Raw genomic sequence first — 20,803 nt, 5'->3', positions numbered from 1 at the left:
ATTAATAAATGAGTATTGAAATTGTAAAATGTACTGTGAAGGCAGTAAAAAAATGACCAATTGGAACGAAAATAAGCGCAGGGAATTTTATTTTGCTTTATAATACAAGTTACAACCACAAGACTTATGAGATCTCTGCAGGAGTTCTGGATGAGTCAATGATGCTCATAAGGGATTTTTCTGAAGCTCATAGGTATGGCTGGTCTGTGGAGAGTTCTGGTTCCTTATATACTGCACCAGGAATCACTGGAAGCTTTGCTGGTGTAGTACCTTGGCTGGGAGAAACAATTGGACACACACTATTACAATGACCAACTTCATTTCAAATGACCAAATGCTTAATATAGCCTTTCACAGGCATGGGCAAACTACTAAATCCGTAGTCAAATACAAAAGTGAATGGAGTGGTCAGAAAGCAGCCTATAGAATTTTAGTGCCTTATTTTGTTTGTTTTTAAATATATACATTTAATAATTTATGTCTAATGAGTTTCATTATGATTAAACTGGATTAATACAGCGTCCTTGCCAAGCTGGGCAACTGTTGGCATAAAATAAACGCTTCTACAAAGTCGCTGAATAATCTCTTACTTGTATACTTGTGAATACATCTTGGAATATACCAAAATAAGGGGTTCGAGTCATTTATTTACCTGCCAGCAGCGAGCGCTTTCTGTGAGGACATGACAACCGTGGCGGGCGTGGATTCTCTGCGTCCATCTCTGGTACAATAGTAGTTGCCTGCAAATTTGTGGCTTGGCCCAACAGCCAACTTTGGTGGTGGCTGCGACCTACAGAAGGACAATCATTATAAATAACATATAATCATTCGTATTAATGTCATTAACTTTCACTTAAAGCAATATTTGTATGAAGAAACAGGCCATAAATGTAAGACATTAGGCAAAGCCTAGTAAAGCAGCATGACAATGCATTATGTTATACAATTTGCACATTTTAAAACCATGAAATATCCATGCAATCATTTGTAAACAGTCTGTAAACAACTTAAAACCCAGTAATAAAAAATCTGAAGCAAATCTAAACAGCTTCTTGCCCAAAATCTGTTGGAATTCACTTACCTGAAATCTTTGTAAGGAGTGTAGGATAATGATAATTGTTTTTATTCTTAATTGAGAGGATGACCGTTGCAATGAACTGATTAGGAGATTGCATGCATAGAAATGTAAATTGGCATTTGGTAGTTTACCAAATCATAAACTCACCTCTTTGCGATCTCTTCATATCGCAGTTGGAGTTTCCCTTGAAGGTCACGCTGTAAAATTAAATTATAATTATAATTAAAATTCACCTCTGACATTTATATATCCAATTTGACAGTTAAGCCGTCATTTCCAGAAGAATTCAACAACTCAGCAACTCCCATCAGAACATTTGAAAGCTATGTTGTGGTGGTCGGCTTGTCATATCATGAATGAATCATAAATCGATTAAAACGCTTACCCCTGATAAAAAATTTCGAAGCCTCTGAATAATTTTCGTGGCGGTCGCCATGTTTGCTGTTGTGAAGGACACACAGCTTCTTCTATTCATTAACTGCGTTTCTCAACACATTACTGCCGTCTTGTGGTCTTATTGTGAAGTACATTTACACCTAGTTCAAAAATATTATTTATTTAAGTTTCCTTTTTTTTTAAAACATGCATGGATCAAATTATTTTTTCCCATTTATATTCAAGCATCCCCAGCCTAATTATGTCAGAGCTGAAAAATTATGTTAATTTAAAAGAACATTTTGTCATTGAATTGAAAGCATTTATTGTCATTATAGTATGAGATTTAAAGCTTCACTAAAAAGAATTAAAAATAACAACAGAAAAATAAAAAAATCAATAAATAACAACATAAATAATTAAGGGAGTACACAAAAATAAATAATCAGTAAATAATAATAATCAATAAATAAGTAATAAATTACCTGTAGTGAGTTAACCTCACAATCTCAGCCTTGCTTACTTGTTTTAATATTTTTTTTATATTAAATTGACTATGTGCGGTTACCTAATTGAAAAAATAGGCACAATACAAAATTAGCTCAAAGAGAAATACAAATTTTATTTTTCACAAGAATACACAGTACAGGGCGACAGCGCCAATATACCATGCAATCAAGTATTACAGATGTGTGCTTGTTTCCATGCAGCATGCGTTGAACAGAACAGTCCACGGGAGAAAACGTGCACATGTACAACAATGTGCCACTGACGTTCTGAAATTGTGCTCCTGAATTCCAGCATCCATGACATTAAAACTGGATTGGAGTAAACTGGAGCCATTACTATTCTTTTTTTTATTTTTAAACCACAAAATAGACCTGAAGAACAATTTTTGTCAATTTTTGAAACCCATTTGTCATCGTGCAGTGTTGGAAAATGACAAGACACCCTGATTTTCATGTTGAGAAGACTTTGCGAGGAGTTTAGGGGGAAAAAAACCCTCACATTACAATTGTGCTTTTGACCAAAAAGGCATGCTTGGGTGAATTTGATGTTGAAAAATGTGTCCCAATACTTTTGTCCAGTGATGCCAATTGTAGCAACAGAAGGATTCAATAAATACAGTTCATAACAAGCTAAATTCAGCCTTTTCATCCTTAATTTTGAAGTTTAATACACTAAATGTATTACTGTTCTAATCTTAATTTTGAGCAGTAGTTTTGTGGACACTTTGCCAAGAATAATAATTTTTTTTAGAGTCAAATTTATAACATTTGGTAGTTTTAAAACAGTTTGTCATCACAAAAATATGTCACCCTTTTGTCTTGAGTCCTTTAGTTGAGTTTGGATTAAAAAAAAACTTGGTGGTGGGGATCCATTACAAAACATCTATTAATATAACTTTCATTTAACGTATGAAAAAAAAGGTATTTCCATTATTACCCAGTTGAGATATGTACAACACATACCACCAGATTTTGCGTAAACAATTCCATCACATACTCGCTAAATTAAAAGTTTGTATAACGGGGAAAAGAGAGCTAAAATTTAAAAGTGACAACAACAAAAAAACTGTTCTTAAAAGCTGGCGCATCAGCTTTGGTTCATGATGATGAATATTTACGTAAATCCATTTTGAGAGTAAAACAGTTCATGAATGGTTTGAAAATATTTGAACATAAAACACATGATTAACAAAGCCTTGTATTCAGATTCAACACTTCTATTTATCCTCTAAATTAAATCAAAAGTACAAAAAAATGAATGTCTGAAACATTAGTGCATTCCCATTTGCACTGTAAACTTTAATACACTGTTAGTAAAGTAGGAAGGAGGAAAAAAGGTGGCTCACACGTGCTTGTGTGAGCAAAAATACAAAAGCAATTTTTGTTGAAGGAAAAGAAAAAGCTAACGTTATAAACAAACAATGCTCCAAAAACTCACAGTTGCAAAAAAAATAGCAAGACTTTTGAAGGTAGTTTGTGTCAAACACATGACTTTGCATTGAAGACATCACACCTGTTTAGAAAGTAAACAGCAATGATTTGATTGAAAAATATGGCTTTGATCACCTCGTCCTTACACATTGGTTTTATGGGAGAAAAAAACAGAAACAAGACCATAAATTCACAAGGTCACTATCCATCGTCCGTACCACTTATCCTCACGAGGGCCACGGGGGGTGCTGGAGCCTATCCCAGCTAACTACGTGCAGGAGGCAGTCAATTACAGCACACGGTCAACAATTTAACAGTAATTTCTGCTCCTGAATCAAAAGTTGTATTCTTTTAGCCCTGATTTAGTAGAAAATAGGTCTAAATATTATTATCGAATTAAAAAAAAAAAAGGCTGAAAATTGTTTGCAGTTTTCCAATTCTTTTTTGTGCAGTCAAATGAGGCCCTGGTGTGGTGGTCTTGAACTTTGGGAGTCCAAAGAAAAGCAGCAAAAACGACACAGGGCTGATTTTAGTACCCAAGAGGAAAAAAAAAACACTTGTTCTTCACATTGTGGATCACACTTTGATGTTTGTAGAAGTCTTACTAATGGAAGTTGAAAGACCAAAAAAAAGAAGGTTTGGATATGTATTTATAAAACAATATACATTGTAACATTCTAAAAAATAACCTAGTACATTTTGGTCCAATAACAATTTCCAGCATTATCAAACTACGGGGTAGCACATCTATTTAAAAATAGAGACATGTATAAAAAAAATAAAACAAATAAAAAACATCCAGTCGCTTAGGCAAAAAGCACATTTTATGGATACAAAATATCAAACTATTGAAAACTTCCCTCCCTTTCGCACACACGCTTGTAACAACTGAAATAAATACGACCGACGGGTCCACAAAGCAAATCTATGTACAGTATAAAATTCAAGTAAAATCTGCCACTATTCCAACACCCTCACTTTCTCACGTTTGCTTGCCGTGGTGACGTCTCCTGCGTCGGTGATTCGACTTCAACGGAAGTGGCCGAGTCGTCTTCTTGACTCTGGCTCTTATTTTGAAGGAGGTCCGCTTGTTGGTCTTGCTCTTGCGGCTGAGCAGACTCGACATCCAGCTCCTGTTGGCCCTCCTCCCCGTCCGAACACGGCTCCCACTCGTCCTGTTCCTCGCTCTCCGTCGAACCCTGCACGGCGATCTGTGGCACGAGCGTGAACCTCCTCACCGTGGGCACCTGTAGCTCCACCTCTTCGCTGTTTTGCGAACGGGCGGTCCGCTGGCGCGTTTGTTTCTGGGCTTGCTGAGTTTGTTGAACGGCCGTGGCGGCGCTGCTCTTCTCCTCGGGCTCGTCAAAGCTAACCTCCTGCACCGCCTCCTGCTTTTTAAAGGAATCGCGGCGCTCCGATAAGTTGAGCTTTCGCATCACCACCAGCTGCTCCGAGCGCTCCAGCCCGGAGTCCCAAATCCTTTGGCCGCCCAAATAGAGTCTGGTGTGCTCGACCCCCAAGTGGGCGCCCGTTAAGCTCCCCTCCGCTTCCGAGTCAACCAGAAGTTCCCCTTCGCTGTAAAATGGCACTTCAAGAGTGTGCCTACGGGGGGTGTACGATTTCTTATCAATATGGTACATTCCAGACAGTTTCTCGGCCGACTGGACCCTCTTGAGGAGGGGAGAACGAGGCGGTTCCGCACTGCGGGGGCGTACGATGTGTCTAACGATGGTGGGCGGGGACAGGGTCTTCCCGTGGAAGGGGTGAAGCGTCTTGGCGAAGCCGGGTAGCGGTGAGGGCGAGCGCTGAGGAGAAAGCGGTTGTGCTGAGGAAGAGGAGCAGGCGAGAGGTGAAGGCGGGATGTTGCTGGTTGACTTTCGGCGGCCCACTTTGGTGTACCGCTGCGTGCTGAGCTTGGAGCCCAGACCGTGGAGAGAGTTGGGCCGAATGTGTGCGGCGGGAGAACTGGGAGAACTAGAGCAAGGGGATGTGCTCTGTGGGGAGTGATCTAGAAATGAGATGGGAATACACATCCAGAAATCCAGATTAATACTTTCTGCATTCAATAGAAAGTGGGGGGCATGGAGAAAACCCATGCCATTATGGGAAAAAATACAGTCATCCATCATTGTTTTCATCTAGCACTAGGATTTTACTCTGTTAAATGCCAGGTTCCATTACAGGAGAACAGTTAGGACTGGCTGCAGTTTCTTTTTTTGTTTCATAAACACATGTACCACATGTACAAGGCTCGGCAGACCTACCAAAGGCCTGATGTTCAGGCGCAGGGCTTCTACACGGCGTGGATGGGCCTGGGGAGAGGCTGTGAGTTGGGGAACCTGGAAGACTCTCACTGGATGAAACGGAATGATGGAGACCTGACGAGAAACTGCGACTGCTGTGCATGACAGTGTTCTGCTTCGATAACTTCTTCAAGATGCTGCGTCTCCTGCGGAATAACAAGTCATATACAGTTCTTTTACATCTGACTGCATCCAATTTTTTGGTATTACAATGAAAAAAATGTTATTAAAGTACATTTGGACGTTAACTCAAAAACACTACCAGGTAAATAACTACTTTTAACCTCACCTATCATAGTTATCTCTCCTCCTGCTCCTTTTGCTGCGACGGGCCATCTTCCCTTTGTGTTTAGCCTTTCGGGAGGGGCCAACTTTGATGGATGTGTTCTCAAGGGCTATAGTTTGGAGTGCCACCTTGTTACCACCCTAAAAAAATAGTATTTGCATAATAAACAAAACCGAAAACATAAATGCGTACAATTATCCACAGAAGACAAGCACAAAAACTTGTTTTTTTGCTCCCATTTATCAATAACTGAGCTTTAACTTATATTACTCCGAATACACAGTGCATCAAAAAACCACAATCAAACCCAGTTTTTCTCATGTTGCCTTTTTAAAACATGCGCTAGTTTGCAAGATAGCATGTGTCATGGTGTTTCCTACCTTCAACAGTAGCTCAATCATCTCGGTGTGAACCAGGCCTTGGACGGAGTCTCCGTTCACATGAGTAACGAGGTCTCCAGTACGTAGGCCTGCCTGGTAGGCTGGACTGCCTTCATCCACGCTCTATTACGACATCGCAGATGAGTGGAGAAAAAAAAAGGTTGTTATTTACAAGACCCAAGTGCAGGGGTAGGGAACCTATGGCTCGGGAGCCACATGCGGCTCTTTTGATGGTTGCTTATGGCTCTCTGCTAAACTGTGAGCTAAAATCTGGACACTGCGTCTAGAGTCGCTTTAATCTTCCAGTTTTTAATTAAACCCTTCTGCATGCATGCATCCCATTGATTAGGTAACACGTTTGTCAACATAATTCTGAGACTTTTTTTCTACTTTAAAGGCAGTGAAATGACTAAAAATGCACACGTTTTCATGTATTTATACTTCTAGTAAATTCTGAGTATGGCTCTCAATGAATAACAATTGAAAATAGGAATTGTTAATGGCTTTCTCTGTCAAAAAGGTTCCCAACCCCAGCCCTAGAGGACCCTTTTCTCTAAAGGGTTAAAAGGAGTCTGGATTCTTAAAAGCGGACCCACCGACACCATATGATGCACCGTGTAGACGTCGCTGTCCCCCATGTAGACACGGATGGCCTGCATTGTGAATCCATACTTCTTGCCCGACGTATGAACAATGATGGGTGGCTTCAGGCTACCGGGACTGAAAGACAGGTCCCGACTGGGGGAGGAGTCACGGGAGGAAGGGTTGGAAGACAGAGACCGTGGGGAGATGGGACTTGGCTGGAGGCCACTGGGGGAGTCATCTGGAGTAAAAGGGACAGGACAGATTGACAAAATGTCTAGTTAAATCTGTGTCTTTTTCACCAACTGGACCAAGAGGAGCATTTTAACAGTACCCGTGGTTATGATGAGCGACAAAGCTGAGACGGACGCAGACTTGGGAACTTTGCCTCCGCAGGGGAGCCTCTGTCTGTCCGGTGTCTCCAGTTGGTTACCGAATCGTCGTGGGCCCGTCGGCTCTTTGGGAGATGAGTGTTTGGCGCCTGTGCTGTTGCTGCGGATTCTGATCCGCCGAAGTTTGGAAACAACTACTTCAGCTATGAGGAAGAGAAAATGTTGTTTTGGGTAACTTTTAACACAATGAAAAGTTGTCTTGGGCAACTTTTAACACAATGAAAAGTTCTCTTTACCCTCGTCATCCGTGGAGACAGCAAAACGGGGCGTCATTTCTAGGCTGTGAGTGCTACTCATAACTAGAGGGCTGGCGCTCCTCTCAGACTGGGAGGAGTTGGGTGATGCCTGAGGGCAAAGGCTTGTGGAGAAAAAAAAAAAGAAAAAAAAACAGGTCGCACAGGTTAACATAAAACTGCGAATTGGACTTCATTTACACAGAACAAAAAATATATAATAAACGAGGAAACCTTTTTTCAGATCATACGTACTATAGCGGATATGGATTTAGTGTATACCTGGCCATGCGTCCTGGAAGTCTCGGCTCCAGAACGATCTCTGCAGTGTAGGGACTTAGACCCCCAACGTCTCCGCGGTCTTCTTTGTCCTCACTGTGACTACGGTCAGATGAGAAGCTCAAATTGGATGGTGTGGCCAAATGTTCTGTGCTGCTGTAAACCTGGGAAAACGGGCAAGAAGCAAAGGCCAAAGCGGTATTCAATATTTTTGAACTCAAGAAGACATTTTCATCTCTATATCCATAAATTTTGACTCTTTCTCCTTCAACTGTATGGTGAAAAGTCTCAAAACATATGATGACAAGTGTGCAATTCTCAGGCTTCTGGTTCAATACCTTGCTGAAACGATGCGACCAGGAAGAAAACTGCCTGATTTCCAAGGAAGACTCTTCATCATTGGTTTCCTCATCTTCATCCGAGGCCAAATGATGATATCGCTCCGATCGTGCTGAAAAAAGATGGACAACAACAAGCGGGAGATTTACTTTCTCATTCTTTACGGAAGATTTTTAAAAAAATAACAAAAATGTCAAATGTAGTTTACTGTCAAAATAGCTTGTGTCATCCTCTGCATCTAGCTGAGGAATGAATTCAGCTTTTTGTCGTAACAGTCCATTCCAGTCCAAACCCACAAAGAAAGGGTGCTGTTTGACCTCTGAGGCTCCACCTACAACAACAATAATATCAATATTGTGTGGTGAAATAACAACATTCAATTACAGTGCTACTTATGTAATGAGTGGTAAACATAGTCGCACCAGTTCCCAGTCGTTCTAGGGGGCTTTGCCTGAGGAGATGGGTAATCATGTCCTGAGCATCCATTGGTAAAGCGTCATCCCCTTCAGGCCAGATTATATCATCTGTAAATAACAGTAAAAATCATGAATTGCTAATTAATTTCTTGCTTAGCAATATTTCAGTCGTGTTTTGATGTATTTTCGTAAAAATCAGCACATCAACCACTGGGCACCATCACGCATTTTTCAAATTTTCTCACTCTAAAATTGTGTCCTAAATTATTCCACACCTTCAAAATATTCCTTTCAATTTTCCATCCTCTTTAGTGCCTTTCAAAATTCTAATGAGGTAAACAAGTTGTTCTCAAAACTAAAAATTAAACTGGTAATTTTGGTAATGATGGTAATTTAATTTTCTCACCACTGACAACTTGGCCAAAAAGCTCCTCTGGAGTATCACCAAAAAATGGAACGCAGCCAACCAGGAACTCATAAAGGATGACTCCCATTGCCCACCAGTCTACTGGTTTCCCATAACCCTGCCTGAGAATCACCTCTGGAGCAATATACTCAGGAGTGCCACACACCTGCACAAGCAAACCACAAAAAAAAATTATTATATTTTTACACTCCTCTTCCCCTCAAAAAGGCAACAAATGTACCAAAAAAAACAACCTTACCTGTTTATCAACAAACTCTCTTGTGTCCTTCTCCATGTGACCCTCATAAAGGTTGGTGGTCATGTTCATCAAACCAATTTTTGACAATCCAAAGTCTGTTAGCTTAATATGACCCATGGATGTAATCAGCAAACTGTTAGAAGAGAGAATACATAAACCAGGAATTTCAGCAATCTTTCCAAAGATCAAAATAAGAGTCAGTGTTCTTTATTTCAATACAGTAATACCTCGACATACAAGTGCCCCGACATACGAGCAATTTGAGATACGAGTAAAATTACGGGCAAATATTTATCTTGAGATATGGGACACATTTTGGTATATGAGCATACAGCGGACGTGGGATGCTGCTCATAAGGACATCATGGGCACTGTCTTTCTGGTCGCAACTCCCTCATCTAATGTCTCTACGAGCACTGGGCGGAGCTTTGCATTTTATTGCATGTTTTTGCATGTTAGTCAGTGTGAATGGCGGGGCGATCGCTAATACGAGAAGAGTATATACTACTTCTGGTTGGCAAGTGGTCGTGCATGATCCTATTGGGAGGACATTTGTGTGCATAATTTTTGGAATATTTTGAAGGGAAGACAAAAGCAAACAAGCCTCAATAGGTTACATCAGAAAGTCAGGGTGGAGGCAGGGCAAATAGAGCCAATCATGTCTTTATTTTGGGCCACGATGCAGTTACAGTTTGTGCCAACTAGTCATTAATAATCTGACCATCAACAATTAATGGGTTAGCGAATGAATCAAATACTATTTATTCATGAATTCATAAAAATAAAATCTCATTTTAGCAAGAACCAAAGTCAATAATTGACTTTTGCAGCCACAAAAAATGTTTTGGGGCTCTCAAGATGCGTGTTTGACACGTGTATTATAAATGATCTATGTGGGTGGAAACTGGATTTTTTTTTAAACTCGCTTGGGATTGGGAGGAGGTGGGATCAATTTCTGTAGAGGTGGGAGGGAGTTTTTTTTTTTTTTTTATAATGCTCACTCAGGATTGGGAGGGAACGGGGTTATTTGTCTTGGAATGTGAGGGATACAGTATTGATGTCATGGCTAGGTCACTGTCGGAATGGGATTTTATTGGGGGAGGAACATTTTTTAGAACTTAATCTTGGGTTCTCACTTGTCAGGTTTGAGGTCCCTGTGCACTATGCCGTAGTTGTGGAGGTACTCCAGGGCCAGAACAGTTTCGGCAAAGTACATTCTTGTCATTTCCACAGGCAGTGGACCCATATTCTTGAGCAAATTGGCACAATCACCACCTTTAAACATAGCAAAATCTGAATTAAAAAGTGAAGCATTTGATGATGACAGTCTGAACTTTATAAATAGTGATTTAATGCACATTGTTTTTCTTTTTTCCTCTTACCCTCCACATATTCCATGACCATGCAAAGGTGGCGTCTGGTTTCAAAAGAACAGAACATAGACACAACAAAGGGGTTCTCAGCAAAAGTCAAGATGTCCCTCTCCACAAATGCCTGTTGAATCTGGTTCCTCAAAACAAGGTTTTGCCTATTTATCTTTTTCATGGCAAACCGCTGGCGAGTCTCCTTGTGGCGGACCAGATAAACAGCCCTGTCAAAAAGAAAATGTTTTCTACATCAAGCTTTTAAACCACAATTTTACACTTGAGTATTTTCTGTAACAATTTTGTTTTAGCATGAATGTTTTTGGATGTGGGAAGAAAGCGGATTACCCGTAGAAAACCCACACAAAGGGAGAACACGCAAACTCTACACATTGAGGACCCATCTGGGATCAAACCCTCGACCCCAGAACTTTGAGGCCGATGCACTAACCTCATACAAACACATATTTCATATATTTAGGAGAGTGAACAGGAAGCAACTGCATATTCCTCTTACCCATAAGCTCCATTACTGATGAGCTTAATGGTCTCAAAATCACTCTCAAGTGGTTTTCGCCGTGTTGGGGTCACCGCCTGTTGGGTTTTATTCTATAAAGAAAGCAGAAAAAGTAGTGAGTTATAAATCTTCCACAAACCGAGGAAGACGTGACTAAAATAGATTATTGGAGATTATGCTATAATGCAAACTAGCTGTTGCAGTAAATGGACTAAAATCTTGACAAAAAGTATCAGAAATGTCAAAACAAAGCACAAATTATTGATGTTACCTCAGCATCCTGCTCGATGGAAACAGAGGGACTGCAATCGTACTGTTGAAGCTGCACCATGTCTACAAATACATGAAATATATTGGAAAATGAAGGCAAATAACACTTTGCCCCTTGGCAACTGCCAACTTATTAACAAAAAAAGACAAGACTTGTTCTTATTGCCATAGCAAGACTTGACATTTTTTTTCATCTGACCATTACACGCATCGAGCATGCCCTCTGAAAAGCTTTGTATTTAAGTGCAATTGTTTTGAAATGCAAAGCAGACATTTCTCTGACATTTAATTAAGTTTCCAGTATGTTTGTGAAAAATGAATTACCCTCTATTGGGTCTCGCGTCAAGCCCAACTGACTGATGATGTATCGAGGGATGTCCGATTTGATTCCCTGGCCGACTTTAGCATGACCTTCTGCTGCTTCGAGCAAATGGTAAAACTCTTCTGGATCAAACTCCTGCAAAAAAAAAAAAAATCAACATCTCATTAACATTTGACCTGTAAAATGATCTTTCCATTCTGGTAAAATAATATACACATTCAAGTAAAATTGTTGCTGATTTCGACTTGTTTAATTTAATAGTAGAAACTTTCTAGCCTTCTGCTTACCAGACACTCAAGGAGGCGGGCCGGGCGGGAGATGATGATCAGTATTTTCCTCACCAGCTGAATGATGACGGTAACTTCCTCGCTTTCCGAGCGCTCGTAGGCCTAAAAAAGACCAGAGACAGAAATATGTCAAGTTGATTCACAATATATTAGCAGACCTAGCATAGATCCTCACCTCATGAAGGAGCTTTTCTAACTTCTCTTGCAGTTCGGCAAAGTAGCGAGACGTTACCAGACCTTTCTGGGATTTCTCTAGACAGTCGCGAACCAGCTCGACCAACTGGTGCTGGATGAAGCCCAACACCCCGTCGGCCAGAGGGAGGGAGCTGTCTGGAGAACAGTGGGTAACAATCTCCAGCAATCTCTCCTCCATCTGGGCCGTTGCCTGAAAGCAAGGAAATAAAAGACATCAACACATTGTAATTCAAATGTATTGCTTACTACATCGCTCAAATATTGAGAGGATTCTAGGTGTTGAAAAATTAAAAATGATAATTTTGCGGCTTGGAATTTATCTTTTTTATTCAATGTCATTATTGGCTTAAAATATTTGACAATTGCTGTGAGCAAAATAATAATTTTACTCCAGCATCATATGGAGGATTTTGATGTTAACACGCTTAATCCATCCATTTGAGATGAATGTATTTAATGACCAATAGGAACAGATTTATTTTATTTTTTTAGCTCACCTTTGGAAATCTCTCTCTGTAAACATGGTTCATCATGACTATCTCATTGTCAAAGGAGACGCTTGATCGCCCAGGGCTGAAACATGAATGAAAAAATAAATTATTAGTACATTTAATAAGCTCAAGAGTGGCATTGGCATTTGTAAACAATATAGCGAAAAGTTGCTTTGAACTGAAACACTTTAATTGAGGCGATGTCAGCAAGAACAAAGTCAACAAAAGACTAATGTGTTTTGACACACTGTCAATTCGCCTTAAGATTTAAAGTTATGGGAATTAGAAACATATTAGGACTAAAGTTGATAGTTTCAGCAGTCTATCTTGACAATACAATGATGTCCTGTCAACTACCTCACTGCAGGAATTATGCAATAGCAAGTGTCCATTAATCTGGCTTCAAATCTAGTCTCAAATGAAACATTCTAATCCCATACTTTAACATCTGATTTCAAGACACAGTAGAGTAATTCATTAATGGCCAAAAAGCAACACTTGGTTTTCAGCTGCACAACAGGCTGCGTAATGCTGATAAAAGCTGTTATTGGAGGAAAATCTTGCAATCGTCTTTTGATGCATCTTTTCGATACATTTTTTTAATACAAAAGCAGAGGTTTTCCTTAAACCAAACAGTGAGTCGTTGGCAGCGTTTGGTTATCCGTCGACAGCCTCATAAAACTGGATTCAAAAAAAAATGTTTGATTTTTTTTTTAACAAAACAATCTTCAAGCACAACAGATGCAAAAGAAACCTATCATATACCACCATGCTTTCTGTTGTCATGAAAGCAGCCTCATAGTTCCCAGCACACACTGCTGCAGTTTATTGTGGCGCGAAAGCCCTCCCCCAATCCTAAACCACCTCCGCCCTCAACTACAGATCAGCAGCAAGATCCCTGCGGCACTCAGTAAGCCAGCCCGCCTACGCATGGCGCACCATGGTGCCAGAACACGGAGCACTCAGCCATCATACAAACACTGCGAAGCAACACACAACAGTTATTAAAAAGCACACAACTAAATCATCAGATAGCCACCTGCACGTCGGACTCCCTGTATAATCAACGAGAAGTGACCAATGGATACGGATTCATTTTTATGTTGGTCAAGAAACATCTTATCATCCCAAACACATATCCACTGTACTGAAACCAATTGGCAACACTAAGGGTTGTTGCAATACATAAAAATGAATTGCCTCAACTCTCAACACGTTTTTGCATGTACTGGTTATCAGGAAAGTACTTTCAGACATTTCATCATGAATGCATTGATAATATATTTTTGTGGTTGATTTAGGACATATTTTTTGTAATAGTAGTTCATACATAAGGATATATGGTGGTGTAAAAGTATCAAAATAAGTATTGAGACCAACAAGTGGTTTTAAATTCATTGTCGTTTGTCTAAAGTAGATTATTTGCACTTAACTGTCAAAAAAGAATAATGCATAATTGGTACGGATTCCAAAAATACAGTGATGCAGCAAAAGACATCATCTTTCATTTTTTTCAATAATGTGGTATTCCTGTCAACAATTGGGTGCCTATCTACAAATTATAATATTTATTTAGCTTTGACTGAGATAGCTTCCTGAGTAAAAGCAGTGTAATATAGTATTTTTATAGTAATATAATAATAATAGTGTATTATAGTATTTTTATAGTAATATAATAATAATATAGTGTATGATAGTATTTTTATTCATCATTATATGACAAAACTTTTTTATTTAAAGCAAGGGTGAGGCTTTAAATCTCATTATACTTCAATTCAATAATTTCACAATTCATCCAAGCTTCTGAGTGACATGGAAAAAAATAAATAAAAATGAATAACATATCCCCATTAAATGAGATTCAGGTCATGTTTGAAATTGGTTAAAGAGAGAATGATTGTAAACTTTTCCCCTTTGGATTTTTGGAAACTATATTGGTGTTTGGCATGTTTACTACATGCAGAACATGCTATTACATGTTCTATTGTTCTGATAAGTGGATTGGGTATGGCAGCCAATATGTTATATATTGCAGTGGAAGTGTTACACACACCATTGAAAAGCAAACAATGAGGTTGATCTGGTTATACAGTAGCATATTAACAATCCCTTACGTTGAGATTCTCTGTAGGTAAATTTAGAAAAGATACCTCAGGCTCCGAGAGCGAGGCCGCATGACAGTTGTGGGCCGGCCATCTTCGTCGGTTATACTGTCTGTGCTGCGGAAGTGTTTGAAAAGGAAGTGCAGCTCATCTTGGGTTGGCTGGTAGGGAAGTTGATGAAGTCGCTCCTGGGACGATGATGAGGACTGCAGATAAATTGGTAACCCATTAGTCATGAAATTATGCTAATGGTGACTATAATAAAAGAGCTGGAAATAGCAATGAAAACGAAAATCTACACCATTAACACTCTATTTCGTGTATGGCAATGATTGATTTGTATTTTTTTCTATCTCTGCTATTTTATTTTATTTACTAGTGTCTTTAAGAAATGTTAAGCCTTCTTTTTAATAAGAATTCAATTAATTTGATTTAAAAAAAAAAGGGGTTTGGTCCAAAATATCAGCCGAACACACTGAATCAACCAATCAGCTTCCAACCACAAGTGTGCAGTCATTTGACTTCCTAAGAACATTACTGTCAACTGGTTCTGTAACAATATTCATAAAAGGAACAAACAAAAAAGTATGAAAAGATCCCAAATAATAGGAATCTTAAAGACATGAATGGAATTATGGTTGACCATCATGCCAAAGACAAAGGAATTTAGTCTGGAGTGCAAATAGAATATGGGAATAGCTCATCGTAGTCAAGGCTTGGGTCTATTAACAAGACAATGGGGTCCAAGCATGCATCAAAAAGTTCTTCTAAATTCCAAAACACAGGTGGTCTACACAGAGCCCAGATTTCGATCTTATTGGCTTCAACCGTAGTTATTGACCAAATCCTCTTAGTGCTCAATGATAAAAGGAAATAGGTTTCTGCTGCCATGATTCGACGAAAACAACAACTATTTTGACAAACATTTAATCATTCACAGCCTTAGAAGCAGACTGCTAAGATCCATTCTCCACACTGACATTTCGGTTTATCCCTGTGCCCGACAATGAGTTTTCTTTTAATAGCAGCACGTTAGTGATCCCCCATGTGTGAAATCCTGGGTCCATATCTTGGAACTATTATGGGCTCATCATTAATGCCTAATTATCTGTCATCACTCAAATGCTTTCAAAAGAAAAAAAGTTCTAAGAACTGATTTCAAAGTCAGGTCTCATTTGACAATTATAGAAAAAAAAAAGCTATGCATGATTTAAAAACGGTGATTCATGGAAAACAAAAATGTAGTTCTTTAACATGAAATTGCAATGGCGCATCCACAAGCAAATAAATCCCTGTAGAAACTTGCTCAAGCTCCACACAGATTTACTTCTAACATTGTATTCAACAGAATTACACAATGACTCATTCAAACAGATGATGCTAGAAAACAACTAGCAGTTGTCAATTCAGTGTTGACATTTGCTGTTTCTGGTTCTATAAATTAATGCACAATTGGGCTTTAATGGCGTGTTAGAAACCTGACCACAGAGAAAGAAGTTGCTATTTTTTGTGTGTGCTGTTGATTTTCTTTTTTTAATTACTTACTGAAACAGTTGAGCTTGGTGGGTTGGTTCCATAGCCTGAGGAAGGGAGGGACGCCAGAGACCATCTACGACCCTCAGCTCTGGAATATGATATGAAGCAACAGTTACCTTTTCATGTTTCTGTTTCTACAGGAGCTTGTTATTGTTCCTTGTGGTAATATTGCAAGTGGTTAATTTGTCACTCAATTTCTCTTTTGTTCTATACCTCCATAAAGCAATCTAAATTACACAACCCCAGTCATTCTTTGGGGGTACCTGGAGAACCTAATGACAGCAATATAGAGTACAGACTATTGCCAAGTCTTAAATGACACAAATTTGAATGTGATTGCAAACGGGGACACATTCACATAACTATGTTTCAAATAATGTAGACTTTTCTAAAATGAAGTGACTCATGTTTTTTTTTCCTGCCCTCATGTAAAGTAGCTGAAACCGACAAAACAAAACCCCAAAGATTATGTACACAATTACCAGAGAATACAGCATTTTTTCTCTAAGGTTTTGGATTCGATGACGCATCTAGAAACCTGATTATTTTCTCATTGGAAGGATAATTATTTATAAAGAAAATTGACTTTCTATGCCACAAGAAAATGTACCTGTCTGCACGAGCCAAGTGACTGGGACGGAAGCAGAAGAGAGATGAGAGAAAAGAAGAAAAGCCAGAGTTTCAGTGAGACTGCAGTGCAAAAGATCCTATGACCTCTGGCATTTATTTGAGGAATTCATCTTGACAATGTTGCTATCCCTGCCACTTTACATTTAGCCAGATAAAAAAATAATGCTCAGGAGCAATTTATGTAACAAGAACAAGTTACAGCAACATTTTAGTTCAGGATAAAAGTACAAGTACAAAATCTGCCTCCCCAAAAAGTTGGGACATTAGATAACATAACATAATTCACTTATGTGCGCACATATTCTTTAACCAACAGGCATTGTTGCTGCTGTATTGACCACAAGCAATTTAGTGTTAAGTGTCTTACCTAGAGACACATTGGCAGTATTGTTCCCTCTAACTTTTCATATGTCAGGGCATACAGACAACCTCCATTAGCACACTAAAGGACCAGTGTGAGTAACATGATAATTGCTCACGATGGGCACACACCAGTATCACACCTGCCATAAACAGGCAGAACTTCCCTTGTAGAATGCAAACATTTCTAAGAGAAATATGTTCCTATAGGAACTGTGGTTATCGGTTTATGATGTCAGCAAACTCATCCTTGCCTTGAAGATTTGGCAGACGGAAAGTTATGCATGGTTGAGGTCGCGTTAAGATTGAAGACACCAAGTCTCACAGGGAGGAAAAGAATGTGTGATAACACTTCTTTCCTAAGGTTTTGTAAATCGCAATTAAAATTAACTGCTGTAAATTATGTCACAGGATTTTGTGGCGAAATATGGAGCCTTCCTCAGACGCCAGATGGAAAACTTTTGACTACCTGGAAAAAAATGCTTCGAATCACATTTATTTTGAAATTTTCCAATCTATGTGAATACTGCAAAAGACATTTGGTATCATTGGAAAGCTCCGAAAATAGAGTACAAAAGGAGTTCATGCGATAGGATGCACTGAATGGGAGATAATTATTATAAATGTCCTCTACAGGGGGCAAATTTGAACTACTGGTAGTCAGATAATGGGTACAATACCCCCAAACAGGTGCAGAAATATGGAAAATCTTGGAATGTTTGGGAAAATTCAATTGTTTCAAAGAATCTTAAAATAAGATCATTAATGGAAATAGTACAAACATACCTTCGGGCAAAAGGAAAGTTGAGGCAGGCACCAGTTGACACATTTCGAGGGCTGTCCAGTGGGCTGCTTGCAGCTGAATGAGGACAAATTTTAAGTTACTATCAGTTGTGTTTCACATCTTTATGAAAAAGTCCAAAATAAACTATGACTGCCAATTGCCATTGGCTAATGCAGATCCTATGGGAAAGCATAAGCCCACAATTAACTAATATAATATAATCAGCCTCAAGACACAAAAAAATAAATAGATAAAAACAGGGCCTCTAAGGATGAATATGTAGAGAGCCCTAGATTATACCCATTGTCACATAAATAATGGAGGAGCAGCAATTTTAATTTTGTAGTTATTTATAGTTAACCAGACCTGAAACCAAAAAAACTCATACATCTCAAAAGTACTCCTACTGAAGAAGAAATTTTAGTTCCCCAAGAAAAGGAAGAAAAGCAATGTGGGTAAAATAACGTTGAAAGCTTCCTTTGGTCATTCCAAATACTTTACACAGGAAAAATAAAGGAAATTTGAAGGTACCACAAATGAGCAGGTGGCAATATTCAATGACTTCATGTTATGCATAAACCCTCAATCACTACAGCAACAATCACATTTGAATGATATCAGACAATTATTTTGGTATTACTTTTCCAAACATCACGGCACCTATTTATGAATCGCCATAATTGGGGAACGAGTGTCAGTCAGACAGGCCTAAATATGTTGAGCACCATTTGAGACCAAGAGATGTAGGCGATTAGAGATGGACAACACAGTTATGAGATAATCCTTGGCAGATTGTGCATCCACACACTGGTGGCATGAAGGGCTTTGACTCACAAACCTTTACAGTGAGTGCAGCTGCTTCATACCATTAAGTGTACTGTCAACAAAAATGTCAATAAAGATAAACTGGCCATACAACCAATAATCGTACAAAAATGGTCATTGACTTTTAATAAAAAAATGATGAATTGATTCCAAACAAATGTGGATAATGGCAGTTTGAATGGTTATGTCTTAATCTAGCTGTGTATGATGAAAATAAAGGCTGTTGATAGATTTGATCCACTCTAAATGGGTATGAAGCAGTATAAAGCCTACTCATGAGGACCAAACATGCTGGATGGAGGATATGTAAAATTTCAAATATCAATGCAAGTAAAGTTGAGCAATCGTGCTTGAGTTTGGAGCTCTTTTCTACAGAAGATCCTACAAAACTGTCACACTGGAGGATCTCTAATTACATTTAATTAATTATAGCTCAGTGTCTTGCTTTGTATTAAGCCTTCCTAAAGTGCAGTCATGTTTAATTGGCTGTCTATAGAATTAAAGGAAAGGTTCTCACGGTATATGAAAAACCTTTCGTGGCACCCAAAAGTTGCTATTCTAATCTGTAGAAATCTGAGTCAGGAGGAGGGTTTGTCAGGTGAGGACATGTTATTTATTCTTTTTAAGAGTGTAAGATGACACGTGACGTCCATTTTTTTTGGCAGAGCTTATAGGGGATCTAAGGCAACGTGACCTTCTTCACCCTTAAGAGAGGAAACAAGGATCTTAGGGATTTGAAACCGGAGAAGCTACACAGTTCTTGTATATCAAAATGATCTACAATAGTTTGCCCAACATTGTGCTTAGCAGCACAGCTCTGTAGATCCTGCTGAGCTAAAATTACGTTAAATGGTATTGAGACTGGTTCAACAACAAACCGCCTTCTGCCACAAAAACATCTAACCGCTTTGTGTAAGACAAATAAATTGCAACCAAACAACAGGAGCGTGGGCGGGTGTGTGAGTGTAAGCGCCTATGTTGGTTGTTGAAACTTAACAGGAAAATAATGGAATAAAAAGCAGAAAACTACCCCACCAGATTCTGTGTTACATGAGAGAACAATTTTACACAGGGTTAATTGCTTTACATTGACAGTTGACATTAAAGTAACAATGCAACTTTTTGGTTTTTCAATAAATAAAAAATAATAATAGTATGACAGACTATTGTTTTAGCAGTATGGCTAGGTTCAATTTTGTTTGTATTTTATCACATTCATTTTATTCAGAGACCAGTCGCAGTGAAACTCTTTGTTTTACTCGAGATGTATGGCTATACACACTGCTATCCGTTGATTGGTTAGAAATCCCTATTATTACCTTAATTAACAAAGATTCTGAACCACAAAGAGTGACTTCAGATGACAAACATTTACCTGCTGTCTTGCAAAGACGTCACGCTAATTATATCAATGACTGAGAATTTGGGTTATCAAAGTTCCAATACAACTAGTGATCTAAGGTTTTAAAAATTAGCAACCGCTATTTCCTCATTGGCAAATTCAACGTTTAACTTGTGGTTACAAGTCGCACTATGGCTCTTACCTGTGTGGACAGAAAGAGGGGACAGGGGTCTGGACAAAGTGGGTGATGGTGTTCCAACACATAGGCTCTTCCTGTTGTTGCTGCGACAGCTGCAATACAAACAGAAGAGAGAAAAATTAAGAGAAACTTTGAGCAATCAACATGGAACAGGCAGAGGATTTTTGGACAGGAATCTATTCGTTTTCTATACAACAGTAAATTAACAGTATTGGTAAAACACATGACCCAAATACTCTTAAACTCCATCTCTATCAAGCAAGATGCTACCACTTCTTCCAACTTAAGAGCCTTAGTCAAATTGTGCAGCG

At 38.9% G+C, this 20,803-nt stretch overlaps 2 protein-coding genes across 7 annotated transcripts in view; both read right to left on the bottom strand.

The window, feature by feature from the left end:
- Positions 1-72: 72 nt before the first annotated feature.
- Positions 73-1,590, bottom strand: ndufa7 (NADH:ubiquinone oxidoreductase subunit A7). The gene is made up of 4 exons (XM_077717339.1): positions 1,464-1,590; positions 1,226-1,275; positions 653-790; positions 73-275 (listed from the first exon to the last, which is right to left on the bottom strand). Exons 1-4 carry the CDS (start codon positions 1,551-1,553, stop codon positions 188-190), a joined length of 366 nt encoding a protein of 121 aa, XP_077573465.1. The 5' UTR covers positions 1,554-1,590; the 3' UTR covers positions 73-187.
- Positions 1,591-2,050: 460 nt separating this feature from the next.
- Positions 2,051-20,803, bottom strand: part of mast3b (microtubule associated serine/threonine kinase 3b) — a 36,686-nt gene continuing 17,933 nt past the window's right edge. For 3 of the 6 annotated variants that reach the window (XM_077716397.1, XM_077716396.1, XM_077716399.1), the window contains 26 exons: positions 20,496-20,584; positions 18,129-18,201; positions 16,963-16,983; positions 16,362-16,440; positions 14,865-15,022; positions 12,721-12,796; positions 12,204-12,413; positions 12,029-12,130; positions 11,744-11,876; positions 11,421-11,482; positions 11,150-11,241; positions 10,651-10,859; positions 10,405-10,543; positions 9,269-9,401; positions 9,010-9,175; positions 8,610-8,711; positions 8,396-8,518; positions 8,187-8,299; positions 7,852-8,012; positions 7,573-7,694; positions 7,279-7,479; positions 6,959-7,185; positions 6,363-6,485; positions 5,986-6,122; positions 5,658-5,842; positions 2,051-5,401 (listed from right to left, as the gene is read on the bottom strand). In XM_077716397.1, the coding sequence (XP_077572523.1) occupies positions 4,368-5,401; positions 5,658-5,842; positions 5,986-6,122; positions 6,363-6,485; positions 6,959-7,185; positions 7,279-7,479; positions 7,573-7,694; positions 7,852-8,012; positions 8,187-8,299; positions 8,396-8,518; positions 8,610-8,711; positions 9,010-9,175; positions 9,269-9,401; positions 10,405-10,543; positions 10,651-10,859; positions 11,150-11,241; positions 11,421-11,482; positions 11,744-11,876; positions 12,029-12,130; positions 12,204-12,413; positions 12,721-12,796; positions 14,865-15,022; positions 16,362-16,440; positions 16,963-16,983; positions 18,129-18,201; positions 20,496-20,584 (4,270 nt within the window). In that variant the 3' untranslated portion in view covers positions 2,051-4,367. Of the gene's footprint in view, positions 5,402-5,657; positions 5,843-5,985; positions 6,123-6,362; positions 6,486-6,958; positions 7,186-7,278; positions 7,480-7,572; positions 7,695-7,851; positions 8,013-8,186; positions 8,300-8,395; positions 8,519-8,609; positions 8,712-9,009; positions 9,176-9,268; positions 9,402-10,404; positions 10,544-10,650; positions 10,860-11,149; positions 11,242-11,420; positions 11,483-11,743; positions 11,877-12,028; positions 12,131-12,203; positions 12,414-12,720; positions 12,797-14,864; positions 15,023-16,361; positions 16,441-16,962; positions 16,984-17,349; positions 18,095-18,128; positions 18,202-20,495; positions 20,585-20,803 lie in introns of those variants that run through there. The other 3 variants (XM_077716398.1, XM_077716400.1, XM_077716401.1) reach the window with 2 other exon arrangements.

This window comes from Stigmatopora nigra, chromosome 5 (assembly GCF_051989575.1).
Source record: "Stigmatopora nigra isolate UIUO_SnigA chromosome 5, RoL_Snig_1.1, whole genome shotgun sequence".
In the NCBI taxonomy this organism is placed as follows: domain Eukaryota; kingdom Metazoa; phylum Chordata; class Actinopteri; order Syngnathiformes; family Syngnathidae; genus Stigmatopora; species Stigmatopora nigra.
This window is presented reverse-complemented; position numbering and strand designations above follow the sequence as displayed.